General features: G+C 30.9%; 1 protein-coding gene and 1 non-coding gene across 7 annotated transcripts in view; one reads left to right on the top strand and one right to left on the bottom strand.

The window, feature by feature from the left end:
* Positions 1–10,507: 10,507 nt before the first annotated feature.
* Positions 10,508–10,671, top strand: LOC143251296 (U1 spliceosomal RNA). Its single transcript, XR_013028558.1, has one exon. It is a non-coding gene; the product is annotated as a U1 spliceosomal RNA (small nuclear RNA).
* A 1,775-nt stretch (positions 10,672–12,446) lies between these two features.
* Positions 12,447–18,496, bottom strand: part of LOC143250658 (transient receptor potential cation channel subfamily A member 1 homolog) — an 85,513-nt gene continuing 79,463 nt past the window's right edge. For all 6 annotated transcript variants that reach the window (XM_076501529.1, XM_076501530.1, XM_076501528.1 and 3 more), the window contains 2 exons: positions 17,062–17,226; positions 12,447–16,958 (listed from right to left, as the gene is read on the bottom strand). In XM_076501529.1, the coding sequence (XP_076357644.1) occupies positions 16,785–16,958; positions 17,062–17,226 (339 nt within the window). In that variant the 3' untranslated portion in view covers positions 12,447–16,784. The remainder of the gene's footprint in view (positions 16,959–17,061; positions 17,227–18,496) is intronic.

An 18,496-nucleotide genomic window follows, 5' to 3' on the forward strand; every position in this document is an offset into this window, starting at 1 on the left:
GTGGAATAACAGGAGATTTGCCCAAAATATTTAGTACGAGGCAATTTTTGAATTCACTAAGTAACGAATTCTAGAGAAAGAAGGAAAGAGACTGGAGAAAATTGTTTAAAAGTGCGATGGAATTTTTTTTCAAAGCACAAATTGCGTATTTTTATGACATATCGAAATGTCGCCTTTTATTGGAGACCTGTCTAAACAATTTTCATTCTTACGACTTGTTCCAGACTGAATAAATTTCACATCACTTAGTTAAATTGGTAATGTCATGTTAATTTAGTGCGATTTTTACTAACCACAGGTCTGACAACTTAAGCTGAAACACAAGGTTGGCCGTAACATTGAAAGATCAGATGACTGTCAATCGGGAAGATATTTGTTACCAACTTATGATAAATTCAAGTTGAAACTGATTTGCCTATAAAATCAGAGAGTAAGACCCAATAAAAACAACAAATTCGCTCAGGAAATAGGGAGAGTAATGTGTATTTGAAAACATGACTGCGTTTTCCTTATGTGTATGAAATAACGATCCTTCACAAATTTAACAAAACTAACACAGTCTTTGTTATAAAACACATAAACAGACCTCACTTCTACTGATTGTGATTAGCTATACAGCATGGTCTCTATGTCGGACTACAATTATCGGCCTCCAGCTTTTGTTTGTTTGTTTAATTTCGCGCAAAGCTACAAAAAGACTATCTGCGCTAGCCATCCCTAACTTAGCAGTGTAAGACGAGAAGGAAGGCAGCCAGTCATCACCACCCACCGCTAACTCTTGGGTTACTCTTTTACCAACGAATAGTGGAATTGACTGACACATTATAACGCCCCACGGTTGAGAGGGCGAGCATATTTGGTGTGAATCTGCGAACCTCAGAGTACGAGTCGACTGCCTTAACCATCTGCCCATGCCAGGCCTCCTCCAGGTTGAAGCGGAACAAGAAAACCTTGCTTTCCATGTGGAGTGGATAGCATCTCCTCAGTACACTATTCTTTTGCAGCATTAGTTAATGGAAACATACAAACCGTGTCGATTTGGTCAGAAAATAATAATAATATTACAGTCGCTGATCATTTGAACTTCTATTGCTGTATGTTACAGCAATATTCTCTCAAATAGAATAAACACCATCTAAATCTCATATTAAAAACAATGAAACAAAACAACTACAACAAGGCAATCTCCTTCACAACTTTTTGGGCCATACATTTAGGCTAAAACTGCTTATAGAAACTAAATAAACTAAAAAGTATTAATCAGTGATATCGAGAAAACTCACTTGTAGAGAAATATATATGCAAAAACGGCTCGTTTGGTTGAGAAAATTTTTTATGTAGAGGAGCGAACAATGTTTCAACCTTCTTCGGTCATCATCAGGTTCACAAAGAAAGAAAGAGGTAACTGACCGGAAGCTGACCACATGTTTGGAAGGGGTTGTGTAACTGAGTGTCGGAATGTAGAGGGCGGTGTTAGATGTTTTAATATATAATTTTAATTTATTATATTTAATGTAGGTATAAAGGCGTTCCTTTATATTGGTTTATTTTGGGTTTAAGTTGTTGTATAAGTAAGGCTTCTTTAATTTTGCGTTTATTTATGTTTGTTTCTTTATTTAGTATTTGAGTGTTTTCTATGGTTATGTTGTGTTTATTTGACTTGCAGTGTTCGAAAACGTGTGAAGGTGACTTTTTATGTTATTTGAATCTGGTTTCCATTTTTCTACTTGTTTCTCCAATATAGAAGTCGTGGCAGTTATCACATTGTATTTTATAAATAATGTTGGTGTGGTGTTTGTCAGTGTAGATTTTACATAGTATAGACCTCAGTTTTGTGCCTGGTTTTTGAATAAATTTAGTATTAACTGGAATGTCATATTTTATTACTAGTTTCTGCCAAATGTTGGTTATTGGTCAGGAATATATGGTATACAGCAGTATATGGTTTCGTGATTTTTTGATTCGTGAGATATATTTACTTTTTTTGGTTGATTTTGCTTCTGTCTAGGTGCGTGCGTATAATGAGGAAACTTATTGATGTTGATGAAGTATTGTTTTATTTTGTCTAATTCATCGTTAATTTTATCTGGTGAGCATAGTTTTATGGCTGTGTTTATTTGGTTTCTTAGTATGTTGAGTTTTTGTTTTGTTTCATGTGCTGAGTCCCAAGGAATGTATAAAAAGTCACCACACGTTTTCGAACACTGCAAGTCAAGTAAACACAACATAACCATAGAAAACACTCAAATACTAAATAAAGAAACAAACATAAATAAACGCAAAATTAAAGAAGCCTTACTTATACAACAATTTAAGCCCAAAATAAACCAATATAAAGGAACATCTTTATATCTATATTAAAAAAAATAATATAATAAATAATAATAATAAAATAAATAATATAAAATTATATATTCAAACATTTAAACATGCCCTCTACATTCCGACACTCAATTACACAACCCCTTTCAAACATGTGGTTAGCTTCCGGTCAGTTACCTCTTTCTTTGTGAACCTGACGATGACCGAAGAAGGTCGAAACGTTGTTCGCTCTTCTATGTAAAATATTTTCTCCACCCAAACGAGCCGTTTTTGCATATATAAAAAGTATTAAGATTTATGTGTCACTAAAACAAATAGATAATATACAACATGCTTGTGTATAAAAACCTCATAATATATACATATAAAACTTGGCAACTATATTTTCTGAAGAAATATTTAAGATGTTATCACAAGTGAATGACAGAATAATAGGTAGCTAAGGCAAAGGTAGCTTAATGACGTTGTTGATTAATATATTATTTGGAAACTTCAAAGGCTTCCACATCTATGAAAATTTTGAAAAATTGTGTCTTAAAATAGGAGGATAGCAAATGCATACTGTGCTAGTGTATCACAAGTTTTCTTTCCCTTTGTTTCAGATATGTTCTCAAGAGATATTAATCTTAAGCTCTAAGTTTAAGGGCAATTTCATTTACACACATACCATGAGTACTAGCTGTAACCTTCTCATATCCCTGTCACTAACAAATATATAATTCATGAAATAAACCTATACTAACAACATATCAGTTTTCAGTTACATTTCAATATAGAAAATTTAAAAGAGATCAAATGGCAAATAGTTTCATTGAAGAAATAAAATGAAACCTTTGACAAAAAATATAATTCATGAATAATAGTTACAAAATGAAATGTATTTTAACAATGATACAATATATAATAATTGTTGCATCATAAAAACTAGAAAGAAAGCGTTAACACTGATTTGTCAATTACAAATGAAAATAACACATTGCAAGAAAAAGTAAATCAACTCTTTAACAAAGAAATGTAATACATCAATCAATCATATAATAATGTTTTTAATAGTAATATTTTAACTGATAAATATAAAATCATTCTCTTCATCTCATCCCGTAGTTATGTGTCCTCAACAGGATAACATGGGATCCAACCCATAGTTATGTGTCCTCAATGGGATAACATGGGGCCCAACATCTCATTATCAAATTATCCACCTATTTCTTTACCTGAAAAAGGCAAAGTGAGGCTGATCAAGATGCTTGAAGATTGGTCTTGGCAACTATAATGAGCACATGTGGATCTGGGTCTCTTTTCAGTGGCCTAGATAATTGAAGATTAGTTTCTGGGGATTGCCTAGCCCCAGGAGATAGAAGTCAGCCTGTAAACAGAATCAGTAAGCTACCAAGAGTCTAATGCACTGTGTAGCAGTTTATCTTAATTAATTGACTTCATCGATCCACAGGGTCTGTCATGAGGTCAAGATATCTAGCACTGATAAACAGAAAGTTCTGAGTATACTATTGGTCATCATAACTTCTTCCCATGATTGCCTAACTTGGAGGTGTAAGAAACATAAATATGACACAATGGTTAGTTGAAAAACAAGATAACCAGAAAGTAATCTTAAATGGTGAGAGTCAAAATTTTAAATACTAGGTCAGGTTAGTTCCAATCGGTCAGAAATTCAATTGGGCATGTGTAGGTTGTAAAATTGTGTAATTGTCTTCTCACAACTACACACTTTTCTAAAACAAAATTTTAGATACAAAATGCTAAGACTTTGCCTTGGTCAAGAAACTTTCCTAACAGTTTTGCATGTTTCACAATCTACATTGTATATAGAACATGTAACTTTACTCTGGGTCTTTCCTTGACTGACACTAATATAGGTGTGTTGCTTGCTTTGGCACTGTTTCCATTCCCATGAAAACAGCTACCACAGTTTATCCTCTGACCTTCTTACTTTTCTTACATTCCATCTGGTTGATTACAAAACATAGTCGTCCAAGTACAGGAGGAGATAAACTGGATCAAGGATGTAGATGCCATTTCCTATACAACAATGACTCAGGCTAGCTGTTGTACAAGCATCAATGTTTAACTTCTGACTGTGAGAACATATTAACATTGAAATCACACCTCCTCAGGTGTTTCTTATGATGTAAGTTTAGTAATAGCTGAGTGTGACTATAAAGTTCCACTTCTAGCAGTATACTCATAGCCTTTCTTTACTTCACTTTCTACAGAAGCAATGTTAATTAAATATTTAGTAAAACTACATGCTTACAAAATATTGAAATTATATAGCAGACTGAAAATATTTTATTATGATAAATAAATCACTTGTTCACAAAGTTTAGGTTTAATATGATATCATTACTACTGTCCATGAATGCCATCAACTACTAAATATTCTGATTTGATCCAGTTAAAATATCTTATACTAGTGTTAACGAAAAATACCGGTACATTTTTTTTCTGTAAAATATAGCACCGTTTTCTCATCACTATTATGTTACAACCTACTGAGCACTTACATTCCAAAATAGAAATACTCTTCCGGCTCAGTGGTATGTCTGCGAACTTACAACGCTAAAAACCGGGTTTCGATACCCGTGGTGGACAGAGCACAGATAGCCCATTGTGTAGCTTTGTGCTTAATTCAAAACAACAACAACGAAATACTCTCCAACTTCTATTAATGATAATAACAAGAACGTAGTATATTAATAATATTTTACAAGTGAGAAATCAATGTTAACAAATATTAGATAAAATATTTTACTGTCATTCATATTGGCCTTGTGGTTGTGTTTTTTGTGTCATTGAACCATTTTTTTTTATATAGCATTCACGAATAACCTTAAGCAATGTTCATGTACATTTGAGTTGTCACTTGCTTATATATCTGGTTGTTTGGTTGGTTGATTTGGTGTCTTACGGCACAAAATAGCTAGGCCATCTGCGCCAAACATCCGGTAAAAAGTTAAAATTAAAGTAAATTCAGTAAAATTCATAAAAGGAAATTAAGGTAAAATAAAACAAAGTTGTTGTTTTTTTAAGTATAAAACAAAACTACAGTAAAACAAGTTGTAGAGGGCTTTCTGTAGCATAAGTGTAATTACAATGACTAGTCCTGAAAACTAACAGGTTAGTACAAAACCACCGGCAGGCACCAGAAGGTGGCCTTTGCATGTTTTGGTTCCGAGTTATATGACATTATGGCCATTTTCAAAAAGTAAAGTAACAAAAATTTTAAAAGACTTGCAGCAAAATGTTAATAATAACTCGCCAGGATGACTAACAGGTAGTTCAAATAGCAGCGTTAGTCACCTGAAGTTGGCCTTTCCAGTCCTGGTTTCGAGTTATTTGACATTACGGCCATTTTCTGATTTCAAATCGAACTAGGTGGACTGTGATTCTTAAAAGGGAATCACATTAAAAAAAGGTCTAATGTATAAGTTAAAAAACTTAAATAACATTAAAAAGATTAATGCAAATACCAACGTGGCCCAGTATCTAGAAGAACTGGATAGAAGTAGATGTTAAAAAGAAATAGGCCAGTTGGTTTTGAATATCGGCGAGAACGGGGTGTGACTAACGTGAAGCGATTCCAGGGCCAGTAGAGAACTATGATAATCAGTATAAATAGTACAGTTTGAGTAATGCTAAGCTTCTATGTGACCCAAGGCAAGAGAAATGGCATATAGTTCAGCAGTGAACACGGAAGATGAAGAGGGGATTCTGCGTGCAACCAGCGAACAACAACAAACCATGGCAGGGCCCACACAGTCACCTGATTTCGAACCACATGTATAGATAGGAATGGAAGGATGATTTGAAAGATGTTCGGCAAACAACAAACAGTATTTCCAGTCGGGAGTGTCTGCTTTTCTCAGATGACTTAAAGATAGGTCACAGTTGGGGACTGTAAGAAGCCATAGTGGGATGGACTGACCAATGGATACAGCAGTGTTATCCAATGATAGACCCAATTCATCCAACTGTGCCTGCATACGAAGGCCGAAAGGAGCAATGGCAGATCATCTGTTCTGAAAAATTATGGCCCATTGAGGAAGGAAAATGCAATCCCAGATAGGATGCTTTGGTAAGGAACAAAGTTTTGAAGCATATAGTAAAGACATTTGTAAATGGCAGAGGAGCAAAGAAGGTTCATTAGACTCTATGTATAAGCTCTGAACTAGAGAAGTGTGGAAAGCCCCAGTGCAGAACTGAAGTTCTTGATAATGAATGGGGTCCAACATTTTTAAAGCTGACACCTTAATAAAGACTTGTTGAAAAACTAAGTATATCAAATACTTTCTATATTATTAAGAAAACAAGTAACATTCTCACAAAAAAGATGAAAGATTTTCTTTTAGTAAATCCATGTTTATTTTACTTACAATATCATACTTCAGTGAGTGATTTTGTAAAGCTTCTTTTCCAAAGAAGGCCATCTAGAATCTTCTCCAATAAATAAGACTAACTGACAAATTACTTTTGAGACAATTAAATTTTATGATATTGCTTTAAAAACAGTAGCAACACTGGCAGATACCTATTGTCTATTACATAACAAACATTATTATCTAGCTGTTTTTCTTAAGTAAATTCTTTTAAATCTCTAAATTATTTTTTGACTGAATTGCTAGCTTTCCTGGAATTACATGAATTTTTCAACCTATTTGTCAACTTAAACTTCATAATTTTGTGGTATTATCTGTTATTTTCTTTACTTTCTTCCTTACATCTATGAGCAAGCCAATAATATTTGAGTTTCCCTTCTAACCCTTTCTTCATTTTAGATACAAACCTATCTTGAATTAAAAGTAAGTGTTATTTTCAAAAATATCCCAAATCTCTTATGAAATTGTTATTCTAATTCATTAATAATACACTTTGTCTTACTGCTTTAAAATTACCTTTCTGAAAACCAGAACTAAAATTTTCTTTTTTTATTATGGAGTATAGCAAAACTTCAAATTTAATCATGCATCAAGCAGATAAGATAACAGTGGCAATTTTACATGTACATATGCATATTTTATTAAATGATTTATTATTATTATCTATACTAGAATTTTGCCAAAAATGAATACTAGGGAATGACCTATCTAGGAAAAACGTTGTTGTAAGCCTAAAACACATTAAAATTGTACTATTTTTTTAATACTTGCAAATACTAGGATTGAAAAGTCTTTAGAAGATTGATTATAGTAATAAACCAATTAAATTACCAACTTTCAGAATGCACTGTGTAAGCTGTATGTATCATAAACACTTTTTTGTCAAAAGTGGTCAAAATACTTGTGCATGACCACTAAATATAGTGAGGTCAAGATAATGCAATGGTGTTACCATAAACGGGGTCACATATTTAATATATATAAACCAACTGAAGAGTGTGACTAAAGAAAATTAACCTTGTATAATGGTGGTTAAGTCATTCAAGTCACATTAATTGCAATACTAAGTACAAGCTAAAAAGTAATTATCCCTCTCTACATATCACAGTAGTTAAGCCTCACTTGGTCTTTCTTTGTAATATACTATAATGTTTGTTTCCTTAAAGATAATGAGTTACTGAAAAGGACTCATACACTGAATTATTTTATGGATGAAAGGTTTAGCTTATTAGGCAAAATTAAACTCTTTTAGTTTATTTATTTCTTTAAAGTGAAAAACTGATCAGATGTGATCTTAATGAAATTTACAAGATTATTCAGAGGATTTCAAGGGTAAAGACTTCTGTTGTCTGTAAGCTGCAGAAATTGTTAAGAAAAGAACAATTTTAATATTTGGAAAAGTCACACTCATGAGACTTTAAGAAGATGTAATAAATGATTATGTGAAAAATAAATGATGGGTTTAATTTTCACTCATCTTTAGTAGGAGGATGGATGTACAGTGACAAACTTTTAAAGTACAAGTGGTCTCTCTCTATACATATATATATTACATATATGTAATTATCCATACGTAATATATTACAATATATCTCAACATTCAATTATTTTGCAAATTATAAAAGAATCAGATATTGAAAATTAAAGTTTTATGTAATATGATAACTGTGTTTTTGAACAAAATTTATGAAATTCACTGTATTTCCCCAGGTAAACAAGTATAAAGATATATTTGTATGAAGTTAAGCATTTCATAAATTATGGTGTAGGAATAAAGTTTAGTTAATAAACAGTTTTAGTATAAGTATTGTATTGTGACACAATAAAAATGTAGAGGTTATGCACATTTATACCTGAAACAGAAAAAGGAACATCTAAAGACAAAATAGTTATATTTCTTATCAATGTATAAGTAAACTTATACAAACTTTGTTTTAGGATGATGCAGTGTATACTGATTAGTTGAGAACTAACTTTTAAATAATGATTTAGGATGATGCAGTGCATATTGATTAGTTGAGAACCAATTTTTAAATAATGATTCTTATGTTCAATAAGCATAGCAAACCTAGGATGAATGGTAATAAAGCACAATATTTTACTTCTAGTTTGATCGACTGCAAATTGTAGGAAACAGCATCTGAGGTAAACGTGATATCCTAACTGGAACATTGTGACTGCCTCTTTCACTCTACTAAATAAACTGTCTGTAACCAGGCTTGACTGATTATACACCTTTTCTTTTTTCATACAAGAAATATTGATTATATATATATATATACGGCCAACTTCCATACATGCATGTATATGTATAAAACGTTATCATATTTACTAATAAAATAATTTTAAAAAGATATTAATATATTCTGCAAACCCAGAAAACACATGTAAAGGAAATATTTAATTAAGGGAATGGCCAATTCTCTGTAGTCAGTAGTAGAGTTGCTGTTAGTTTGTCCTTTAAGGCCCGGCATGGCCAAGCGTGTTAAGGCGTGCGACTCGTAATCTGAGGGTCGCGGGTTCGAATCCTGGTCGCACCAAACATGCTTGCCCTTTCAGCCGTGGGGGCGTTATAATGGTATGGTTAATCCTACTACTCGTTGGTAAAAAAAGTAGCCCAAGAGTTGGCGGTGGGTGGTGATGATTATCTGCCTTCCCTCTAGTTTTACAGTGCTAAATTAGGGACGGCTAGCATAGATAGCCCTCGAGTAGCTTTCTGCGAAATTAAAAAACAAACAAACTTGTTCCTTAATCTAATTACTCCTAGGTCGCTGGGTCAAACTAACTGAACCAAACTTTGTGGAAAGATAATGTGGAGCAAGGGGCATGTTAATGGGGCTCACAGTTTCTCTATCCCCATTAAATATGTTATGACAATAAATCAGTATAATTACATAAGTAACTACAAATTTTATTGAATAATATTCTTTTCATTTTTGGCGCTTACGCTCTTAAATTATTAATCAATTTGTAAATTTGTAAAACTATTTCCTTTTCAGTGACGTAGTTCGTTTTGATGTTTAGTAAGACCACTAAATTTCAAGTAATATGCAAGTCATGAATTAAGCAACCAATTTCTAGTTTGTAAATATTAATATTATAATCTTAAAAGTTGAGTCTAAGAAAGTAACGAGTCCACTTAAATCAAATAAAGAAATAAAATTTTGTAAGTGTATTGAACGTCTTCAGGAGTTATGTTAAAAAATACAAATTTTTAATAAACAGTAGAAGCGTTATACACGAATGTACTAAGCTGTGTGAAAGTTAAATTTGACAAACACTGATACTATCAGTGGTAGTAGAAAGTAATATCCGAGAACTGATTAGGCCTAGTACAAGTGGTTACTATATTATAGTTATTTCTTAAATAAGTAAATAATAACAATTCAGTTTCTATTCAACTCGTTATTATGAATCAATTTTAAGGTGATATGAGGAAGACAAAAGTGGATGAATGTGTGGATTCATGATGAGAAACAATGCAAAATTAAAAACAATACACGTAATGTCAAAGTAAATATCACTAGATGGCGGGGTAGTAGTATAGACCTCGAAATTTAATAAGCTCCCAAGTTTTACTTTATTTTGTAGCGATTAGAACGTCGATGTCAAATAAATACAAGTCTATTAAAATAATATATTATATAATATTTCATCCAATATCATTTTGTAATAATATTCTTACCTAATTAAGAACTAAATTTATTTCTTTGTTTTTATTTAACATCACACCTTCAACATCATCTTTGCAAGCCTGGTACATAATTCTTTCCTAGGGTGTTTTAAGCATACTTACCTGGCGCTGGGAACGCCATGATCACCAAGGTGGCTTCCCCAGGGCGAGGCCCATTCATTGCACTCTGGGTGGGTTGACCCCTGCCACTACCCCAAACTGGGGCAGATGGAGCGTGTAATTTTTGGTAGTGGGGGACTGCGTTCGCGCTATCCCCTGTACAACAATTTAAAAATAGAATAGTACACTGTATGCTACTACATAATTCAGCGCTGTAGAATTCAGAAGAAATATTTACAGTATTCTAATTGCATTTGTTTCTTTTTATGTTTCATAGAGACAATATATACTTCAACCATAATATATCTGTAACTCCAGATATATACAAATGAAGACTACAACAGATGATATCATACTGCTACAAAATTTCCTATGTTTAATGAGTGATCAACCACATAGTTGGGTGCTAGTTGCCATGAAACTTTCTATTAAGTTAGATACTACCTAGGGTTTGAAGGGGACAGGTTGATGAAAACCTTATTTAAGGAAACCAGTTGATTAACTAAGTTCTTGAAGAAGGAAACCACTAATTGTCTAATAACAAGTACACATATCTTGATTTAAATATATTGTTTTCAATTTTTTTATTACACCTCATGTTTAGTATGTTTTTCAAATCCACTCAGCTTAGATAAATTCAGTAATATCTCATAATTTATACTGTCAATCTTCAGTTATGAAATGAAGATACGTAATATTTTATGCAGGAGACAATTTAAACCTGAGAATACATAGATATGCTTATGTATTGGGTTGAGGAATAATTCGTGAGCGTTTTTTCAAGTTAACAAAATATATTCATAAATGAAACGCCTTCGCAAAATATTTCATGCCATTTGGTAGATAATTTTTTGCTCTAATAGATGGTGTGTTTGATTTTCATATGTCTTTAATTTTTGCTTTCATTTTCAGCTCATTAAATGGAATGTCAAGTGGACAAAATCGAGCATTTTCGACATCATCTGCTTTTCGCATTTAATTTCTTGCAATTTCGTTTAAAACAATTCATACTATATACCTAGGTATTACATGAAATAAAGTATCATAATAAATGTTTTGGGTGTAATGTGTTCATGCATTGAAGTATTGTATAGTCTTGCATGTAATGCTTGAATGAAATTATTTAAAAACGCTAACGAATTATTCCTCAACCTAATAGGTTATTGTTCATTTCAAAACTATTTTGCATATTGAGCACTTTGGGCCCAATGTACAAAGTCAGTTACATAGGGTATCGTGTATTTTTTTTAGTAGGAGTGACTGGTGTAACAAAGCACATTTCGTATAGCATGGACAATACTCTTTTCTACTAGTAAGACGGGTGGTCATCAATCATGCAGGTGGTGGTATATGCTCTGAAAAGTATGACGTTGCTATTAGCATACAATGTGGTTTCTTCAGTCTGAAATAACTTTGAACAGTACTTATACTTTTAACTTCAACTAGGGCAACTTTTTGTATAATTTCAATTTGAATGTTAAGAACTTTTACTTAACTGAACATTATTCTCCAGTGTCCAGTAAAGTGTCATACTTAAACTAACCTTTTTCTTTGATTATTGTATGACTCAAATGTAGAGCTCAACACAGGTGCTTATAAAACTGGAAACATAACTGAGCAGAGACACTCTTAGCATTAAGTACTGATCATCCAGACATATTCATATGTGTTTGTATGATAAATGAAGGAAGAGTAAAAAGTGATAAAAAACTGTTACTTTTTACATTGTAATCTGTCTTAAAAGTCTCCTTTGGACAAATATGACTTCCATGTTGGTTGAGTTTTATATCCAAGTGAGCAGCAGCATTATGAAAAAAGAATTTAATTTCATTATTAAATACTTTTTGTGAATTATAGAAATGCAATAAATTAGGTCTCATTTTTAAAAACTAGTCAACATTACAAAAATACAAACAATTTCTAAAATTATAATAGTATTTCAAGGAACTATTTTATTTGAAAAGAGAACACATGAAAAACTGTGCTTTTTATAAAAGAATAATTAAAAACTGCAATATGAAAAAAAATATATTTGGGTGTATCTTATCTAGTTAACGATATTTAGGTATATTACACTTTTAATGCTTATCTATCATGCCAATTTATTATTTAGGGATTGGAACTTACAGAATGTAGTCAATCTTTCATATGTCAGATGAATAAATATCTCAAAAATAAAGTTAGTTATCTAAAAACATGAGAATTACAAATTTCACAATCACTTTATTTAATCATACATTTATTTATTAAATGGAAAATGTATCATTTAAAACTCATTTTTAAAAAAATAAATATGAATCACCACCCATTAAAAACTGTGAACCTTCTATGTTAAATACAAAGCCTATCTTTGGTAAAAAGAAAATCGTTTTCTTCAATGATTAATAACAAAAATAACAAATACAGGTGAAAGTACATATTGAGAAATATATAAACTAAATGATTTTAAAAATAATTTTTTCTAAACTATCTATTACTTTATAAAATCAGTCACATGAATAAAGTAAATACTTTATATAATAATTACATAACATACAACATACCCTGATGAAATTTTAATTTTCCAAGTCAGCACATTTCTCACAACACTAAAACATGATTTTATGAAATCAGTTTTACCTACAATCATGAGGCTACCCTCTTAACTTCTGCCATACAAAAGTGAATTGGGGTATCTATTGAGTAATTATCATGTTCTCCTTTTAATGTTTTGTAGAAAATTTTAAGGTTAAAATTTAATAAACTAAAGAACATTTATATACTCTATTTTCATAAAAAACAACAACTGAGGATACAGTGCAATATTTAAGGTTATTTACTTGGAAACAATATTTATTATTAATTTACAATATTTTATTCTCAACAGTGTTTTACATTTAAGTATTTAATTACAAAACTTCATGAATATATAACTTTTACACAACAGATTGTTTGATAAAATGGAACATTTTAAAACACATTTGTATTAAAGAGACAACTGGAAGAATCATGTATACAGTTAGGACAGAAAGTGTTTGTACCCCTATGTCTCGAGTAGTTTTTTGCTCATAACTTAAAAAAAGTATCATGATTAGGCTAATAGACATATATTATATTATAAATATTATACTAACACACATCTACATCAATTTGTATGTAAATTAAAGGGCAAATAAACTGTTTATACACAAATAACCAAAAATAGGAAGAGCAGAAAGTGTTTGTACATTTCAGAACGTGTGAAAAAACTGATATTCCCGTAACAATTTTGTTTAGTTTGGCGAATAATCTACATTATATCATTCCAGAACTAGACATTGGGTTCTTAATTATTGGAATTTAGCCAGCAAAAAATTTACTTCCGGCAATTTAGCGCCTTCTCTGTCATTATCTGCTTGGTCATCATGGCGAACAGGAAAGAACTGTCCAATGATATAAAAAAACCAAATTATTGTAAAATACAAGTATTGTGTTTCTCTTTCTGGTATTGCTACATAACTTAATGTGCCAAAATCTACTGTTCAAAGCATAATTACCAAGTTTAAGCTAACAGGATCAACTGCCAACCTCCCTTGTTGTGGATGCCCCACCAATATTCCAGAGAGAACCAAGAGGAAGGTTCTCAGAGAAGTTAGTAGGAACCTTCCTTTAACACGTAATGACATATAGAAACTGGTAAGGAAAACTGGGGTTGAAGTAAGCACCTCTACAGTTACGAACATGTTACACTCTTCTGGGTTTAAAGCATGCCGTCCTCGTAGAACTTCATATTTAAAACCTGTTCATTTAAAAGCACGATTGAGGTATGGAAGAAAGCATGTAGATAAACCCTGTTACCTATTGGAAGAGTATTCTTTGGTCAGACGAGACTAAAATCGAGCTTTTCGGCCACAATGATGTTCGCTATTTTCCGTAAGAAGGGGAACGAAATCTTCCAAAGAACACCGTCCTTACAGTTAAACACGGAGGTGGCTCGTGGCTCGATCATGCTATGGGGTTCCTTAAGCTCTTCTTGTGTAGGCAGCCTTCACCGCGTCAACAGAATCATGAAAAAAGAAGAGTATGTTGATATATTAGGCACTTATATCAAGAATGATGCTCGAAAGCTTCAGCTTGGGCGTTGTTGGATCTTCCAGCATGACAATGACCCTAAACACACATCGAAATATGTGCAATCCTGGTTGCAGAGGAACCATATAAGACTTCTGGAGTGGCCATTGCAGTCACCCGATCTCAACCCAATTGAAAATGTTTGGCATGAGTTGAAGACCAGGGTTCATCAGCATCATCCAAAAAACTCGCAAGAGTTGGAGGCCTTCTGTAAAGAAGAATGGAATAAAATACCAGTCGAGTACTGTAAAATGATCATGGAGGGCTATGAGGAGAGATTGTGCCAAGTAATTCACCTGAAAGGCTATACAACTGACCATTAAATTAGACGCACAAACACTTTCTGCCCCTCCTATGTTTGGTTATTTGTTTATAAACAGTTTATTTGTTGTTCAATTTGCATAAAAATTTATGTAGATGTGTAGTATTATAAAATTATAATATACTATACTTTCATTCTCTAATCATGATACTTTTTAACTTATGAGGAAAAAACCACTCACGACGCAGGGGTACGAACACTTTCTGTCGCAATTGTATTTACATATAGCTAATTAACTAATTTTGAAGTGCAATAATTTAGTACATTGCATACTAGATTAACTTTCTGTTATAGGAATTTTCTTACTTTAACATGTTGCTAATCATTACAAAGTTATACAACAACAAAAAATCTTCAGAAAATAAACATACTACAAATGATTGATAAAGTTCATCTTATAAAGATGAATTACCTAACGAATTTCAAAGCTGTTAAATACACGTTATATAAGTAACAGATTTTTGAAAGAAGGAAACATAAATCATTAAATACAATAAAAAATTTTTGTGACTAGTGTTCATAGAGTGAAAATATCAAAACAATTACAACAAGAGAATAAAATTCATTAATAAAGTAGAAGGGCATAAAACAATGAATAAGAATTCACAGTATATAAAATTTGTAAAATGACAATATCAGTCTCAAATATCTTGGTTTTGAAACTTTGTAAAAATTAATTTTATAAACTTGAGTCAGTTAAAACACTTAATTTGAAAATGTTCACTTCACTATCTAGAAGTTATAAACTTGAAGTGTAAAACTGTGTAAAAACATTTCTAATTAAATATTTACTCCACCATATTACCAAGTAATTGGCAATATAATTATTTAATACCAGGCTAAACATTCTGAAAGCTATAAAACATAATACCAAACAAACAAACAAAAAAGTATCATCCAACAAATCTAAACAATATGCTTCACAATTAATAGACGTTTATTTGGTAATTTTTCAATAACACAGTTTTCACGTACAGTATAATTTTAGTTTTTGAATTTAGTTATAATTTTCTTTACTTCAAATTTGCTTTAAAATGTATAGTTTTAGATTTTCTATCATTTATGAAACATAGTAATAATTTTTTTTTAAATTTACACTGTGGAGAGTATAATTTTGTACCTTGGATTTATATAAACATTAGATTGTAAACAGGAAGTCAACAAGTATGAGCAAACAACTATGTTCTTAGGAATAAACTGATACCTAAAAATTAAGTAGTTCTCAAAGGTTTAGCCTGATTATTAACAATGTCTCTGGATGAAATGAAACAGTTTAGTTCTTTTAACAAACACATCCTTTAAAAAATAACTTTTCTTAGTTATAAGTTCTTTAACAAAACCATTCCTATCAATATTATAAATACTTTGTTAATGTAGATAAATGAAGTAAATGATTATGAATTTTTTTAGATTTTTTAAAATGAATAAAAAATAATACATTTTGTATTCGCTATAATATACATGATTTTTTTTTCATAAAAGTTAAACGTGAACTCTAAAATAACTGGCCGTTCATATGAAAATTTTAATGTAGATATATTAAGTAAACAGAAATAAAAAATAGCTCTTTCTCGATCAAAATCAAGGTATTAGTAAAGCTATATGTTCATTAATGAATAAAACTTATATTACTATAAGTTTGTTAGAAGTTATTTATTACACAAAGTCACAAGTTCTGCAAAACAGCTAAAAAGCACATCCTTTCAAAAACTACTTAGGATAATTTTATTTTATAAAACAAAAAACTGGAACATAAAATTATATTGTTTACGAACCCAATAATAATTGTATTGTACTCATTTGTTAATATCCAGTATAAATCACCATTCACTAAAAGCTATAAGTTTTTTCTTTTAATAATTCAGATGTTGAACTGGTCTTCATCATGCCATTCAATTCCTGAATTTTCAACAACTGTCATCAAAAGATGTTGAAGACGATTGTTCTGCTTCCTTAGTTGTTGAAGTTCTTCTTGCATGTAAGACAGCTTTTTGGATATCGATTCCTGTTGTTCCTCTATTTTCATTACAGCTGTCTAATTTAAAAACAATAAAAACAAACATATTAGAAACAAAAGGTTTACATTTTAGTGGAATAAGGTTTTAAAAAGCTTTCATTAAAAAAATACAAAAACATACCTTTGGTGGTTCTAAGTATGAATTACTTTCCCTGTAGAACATGAACATTCTAACAAATCTGTTTTTCGTCTTCCATGCATTTGGATAGATAGTCGATTTTTGTCGGATACAATGCCTCCGAAAAATTCCAGGAAGTATGTTTTCTACATTCAAAACCAAGTCCACCTTATGCCAAAACCAAATCATTTTTAAGGTGATTAATAATAAAAATAATAAATACAACTGTTTTTATACTGAAAAAGATATAAACAATCTTTAAAGATTTTAAATATATTTTTAGAAAAACAAAATACACTTTGCATGTATTTAAAATAGTATCTTACAACAGAAATGTAGGAAATCTTGACAGATTAAATGGTACTTATGCAAGGTAAATGAAAACAATATTACTCATGGAAGTTGTAAGTAAATGCTGAAAAAGATTAAAGAAATGACTGGAAATGTAGTTTCAGAATGAAAAATGGCTAGTTAAAAATGTAATGCCTAATTCTGAAAAAACTGGTTACATTTTTTGTTTTTATTTAAAACTGAATAATACTAAAAATTTCTCAATAATTAGAACTTCAAATATATTTGGCTAATATCTTAAACAGAAACAATAAGTTATCATTAATAATTAGAAAAAATTTTATCAAAGCTTTTTACTGTATTGTCACTAGAGTAGAAAGAACATAAGATATAACATGACATGTTATGTTCATTTTAACGTCAAAAAGGAAAAAAACATAACTCCAAAAGCTTATCTTGGATGAATTTTTTTACAATGTTCCAAACAACTAAGGCAGAAATAAAAGAAACTCACATGTGAGAACATTAAAGTAAGAATAAAGCATACAATTTGTGAGAAACACAAAATGTACCTTTGTCAGAGAAATATCTGTTTGCAATAGAATACCCACATAGCAGTATGGATATACCATCTATGTATTTAACCACCGATGTGTAATTAAAAGATGAATCAATGTGAAGCTAATATGGGCTTTGAAGCCCATAATATCTCACATATAAAACTCCTATTCAGCATTTGTAGCCAGTAACAAAAATTTAGTTACTCTTAAAACAAAATGTTACAATGAATGGATCATTATAGAAATTGAAAATTACTTTTAATTCATTAAAAAAAGGAATATTTGTGTGGAGACAACTTTTTTTGCCACAAAACTATCATTTTTAAATAGTCACTCAGTAGTATAAATAATTATAAATTACTGCAAATGCTATAGATCCAAAGCAAATTTGCCATAGCTACAAGTATAGTATAATTATACAATGAAATCATTTATTCCTTACTGTAATAATGTTTAAAAGTATGGAAAAAAAAGCTTCTCTGTTAGTATTTTCTAATCTTAGTAACAAATATCTAGTAAAGAATAGTTTAAAAAATTAATAAGCTATTTTTAAAATCTATTACAATAATGACTTATGTATGACTTAA

This window comes from Tachypleus tridentatus, chromosome 5, assembly GCF_004210375.1.
Source record: "Tachypleus tridentatus isolate NWPU-2018 chromosome 5, ASM421037v1, whole genome shotgun sequence".
In the NCBI taxonomy this organism is placed as follows: Eukaryota; Metazoa; Arthropoda; class Merostomata; order Xiphosura; family Limulidae; genus Tachypleus; species Tachypleus tridentatus.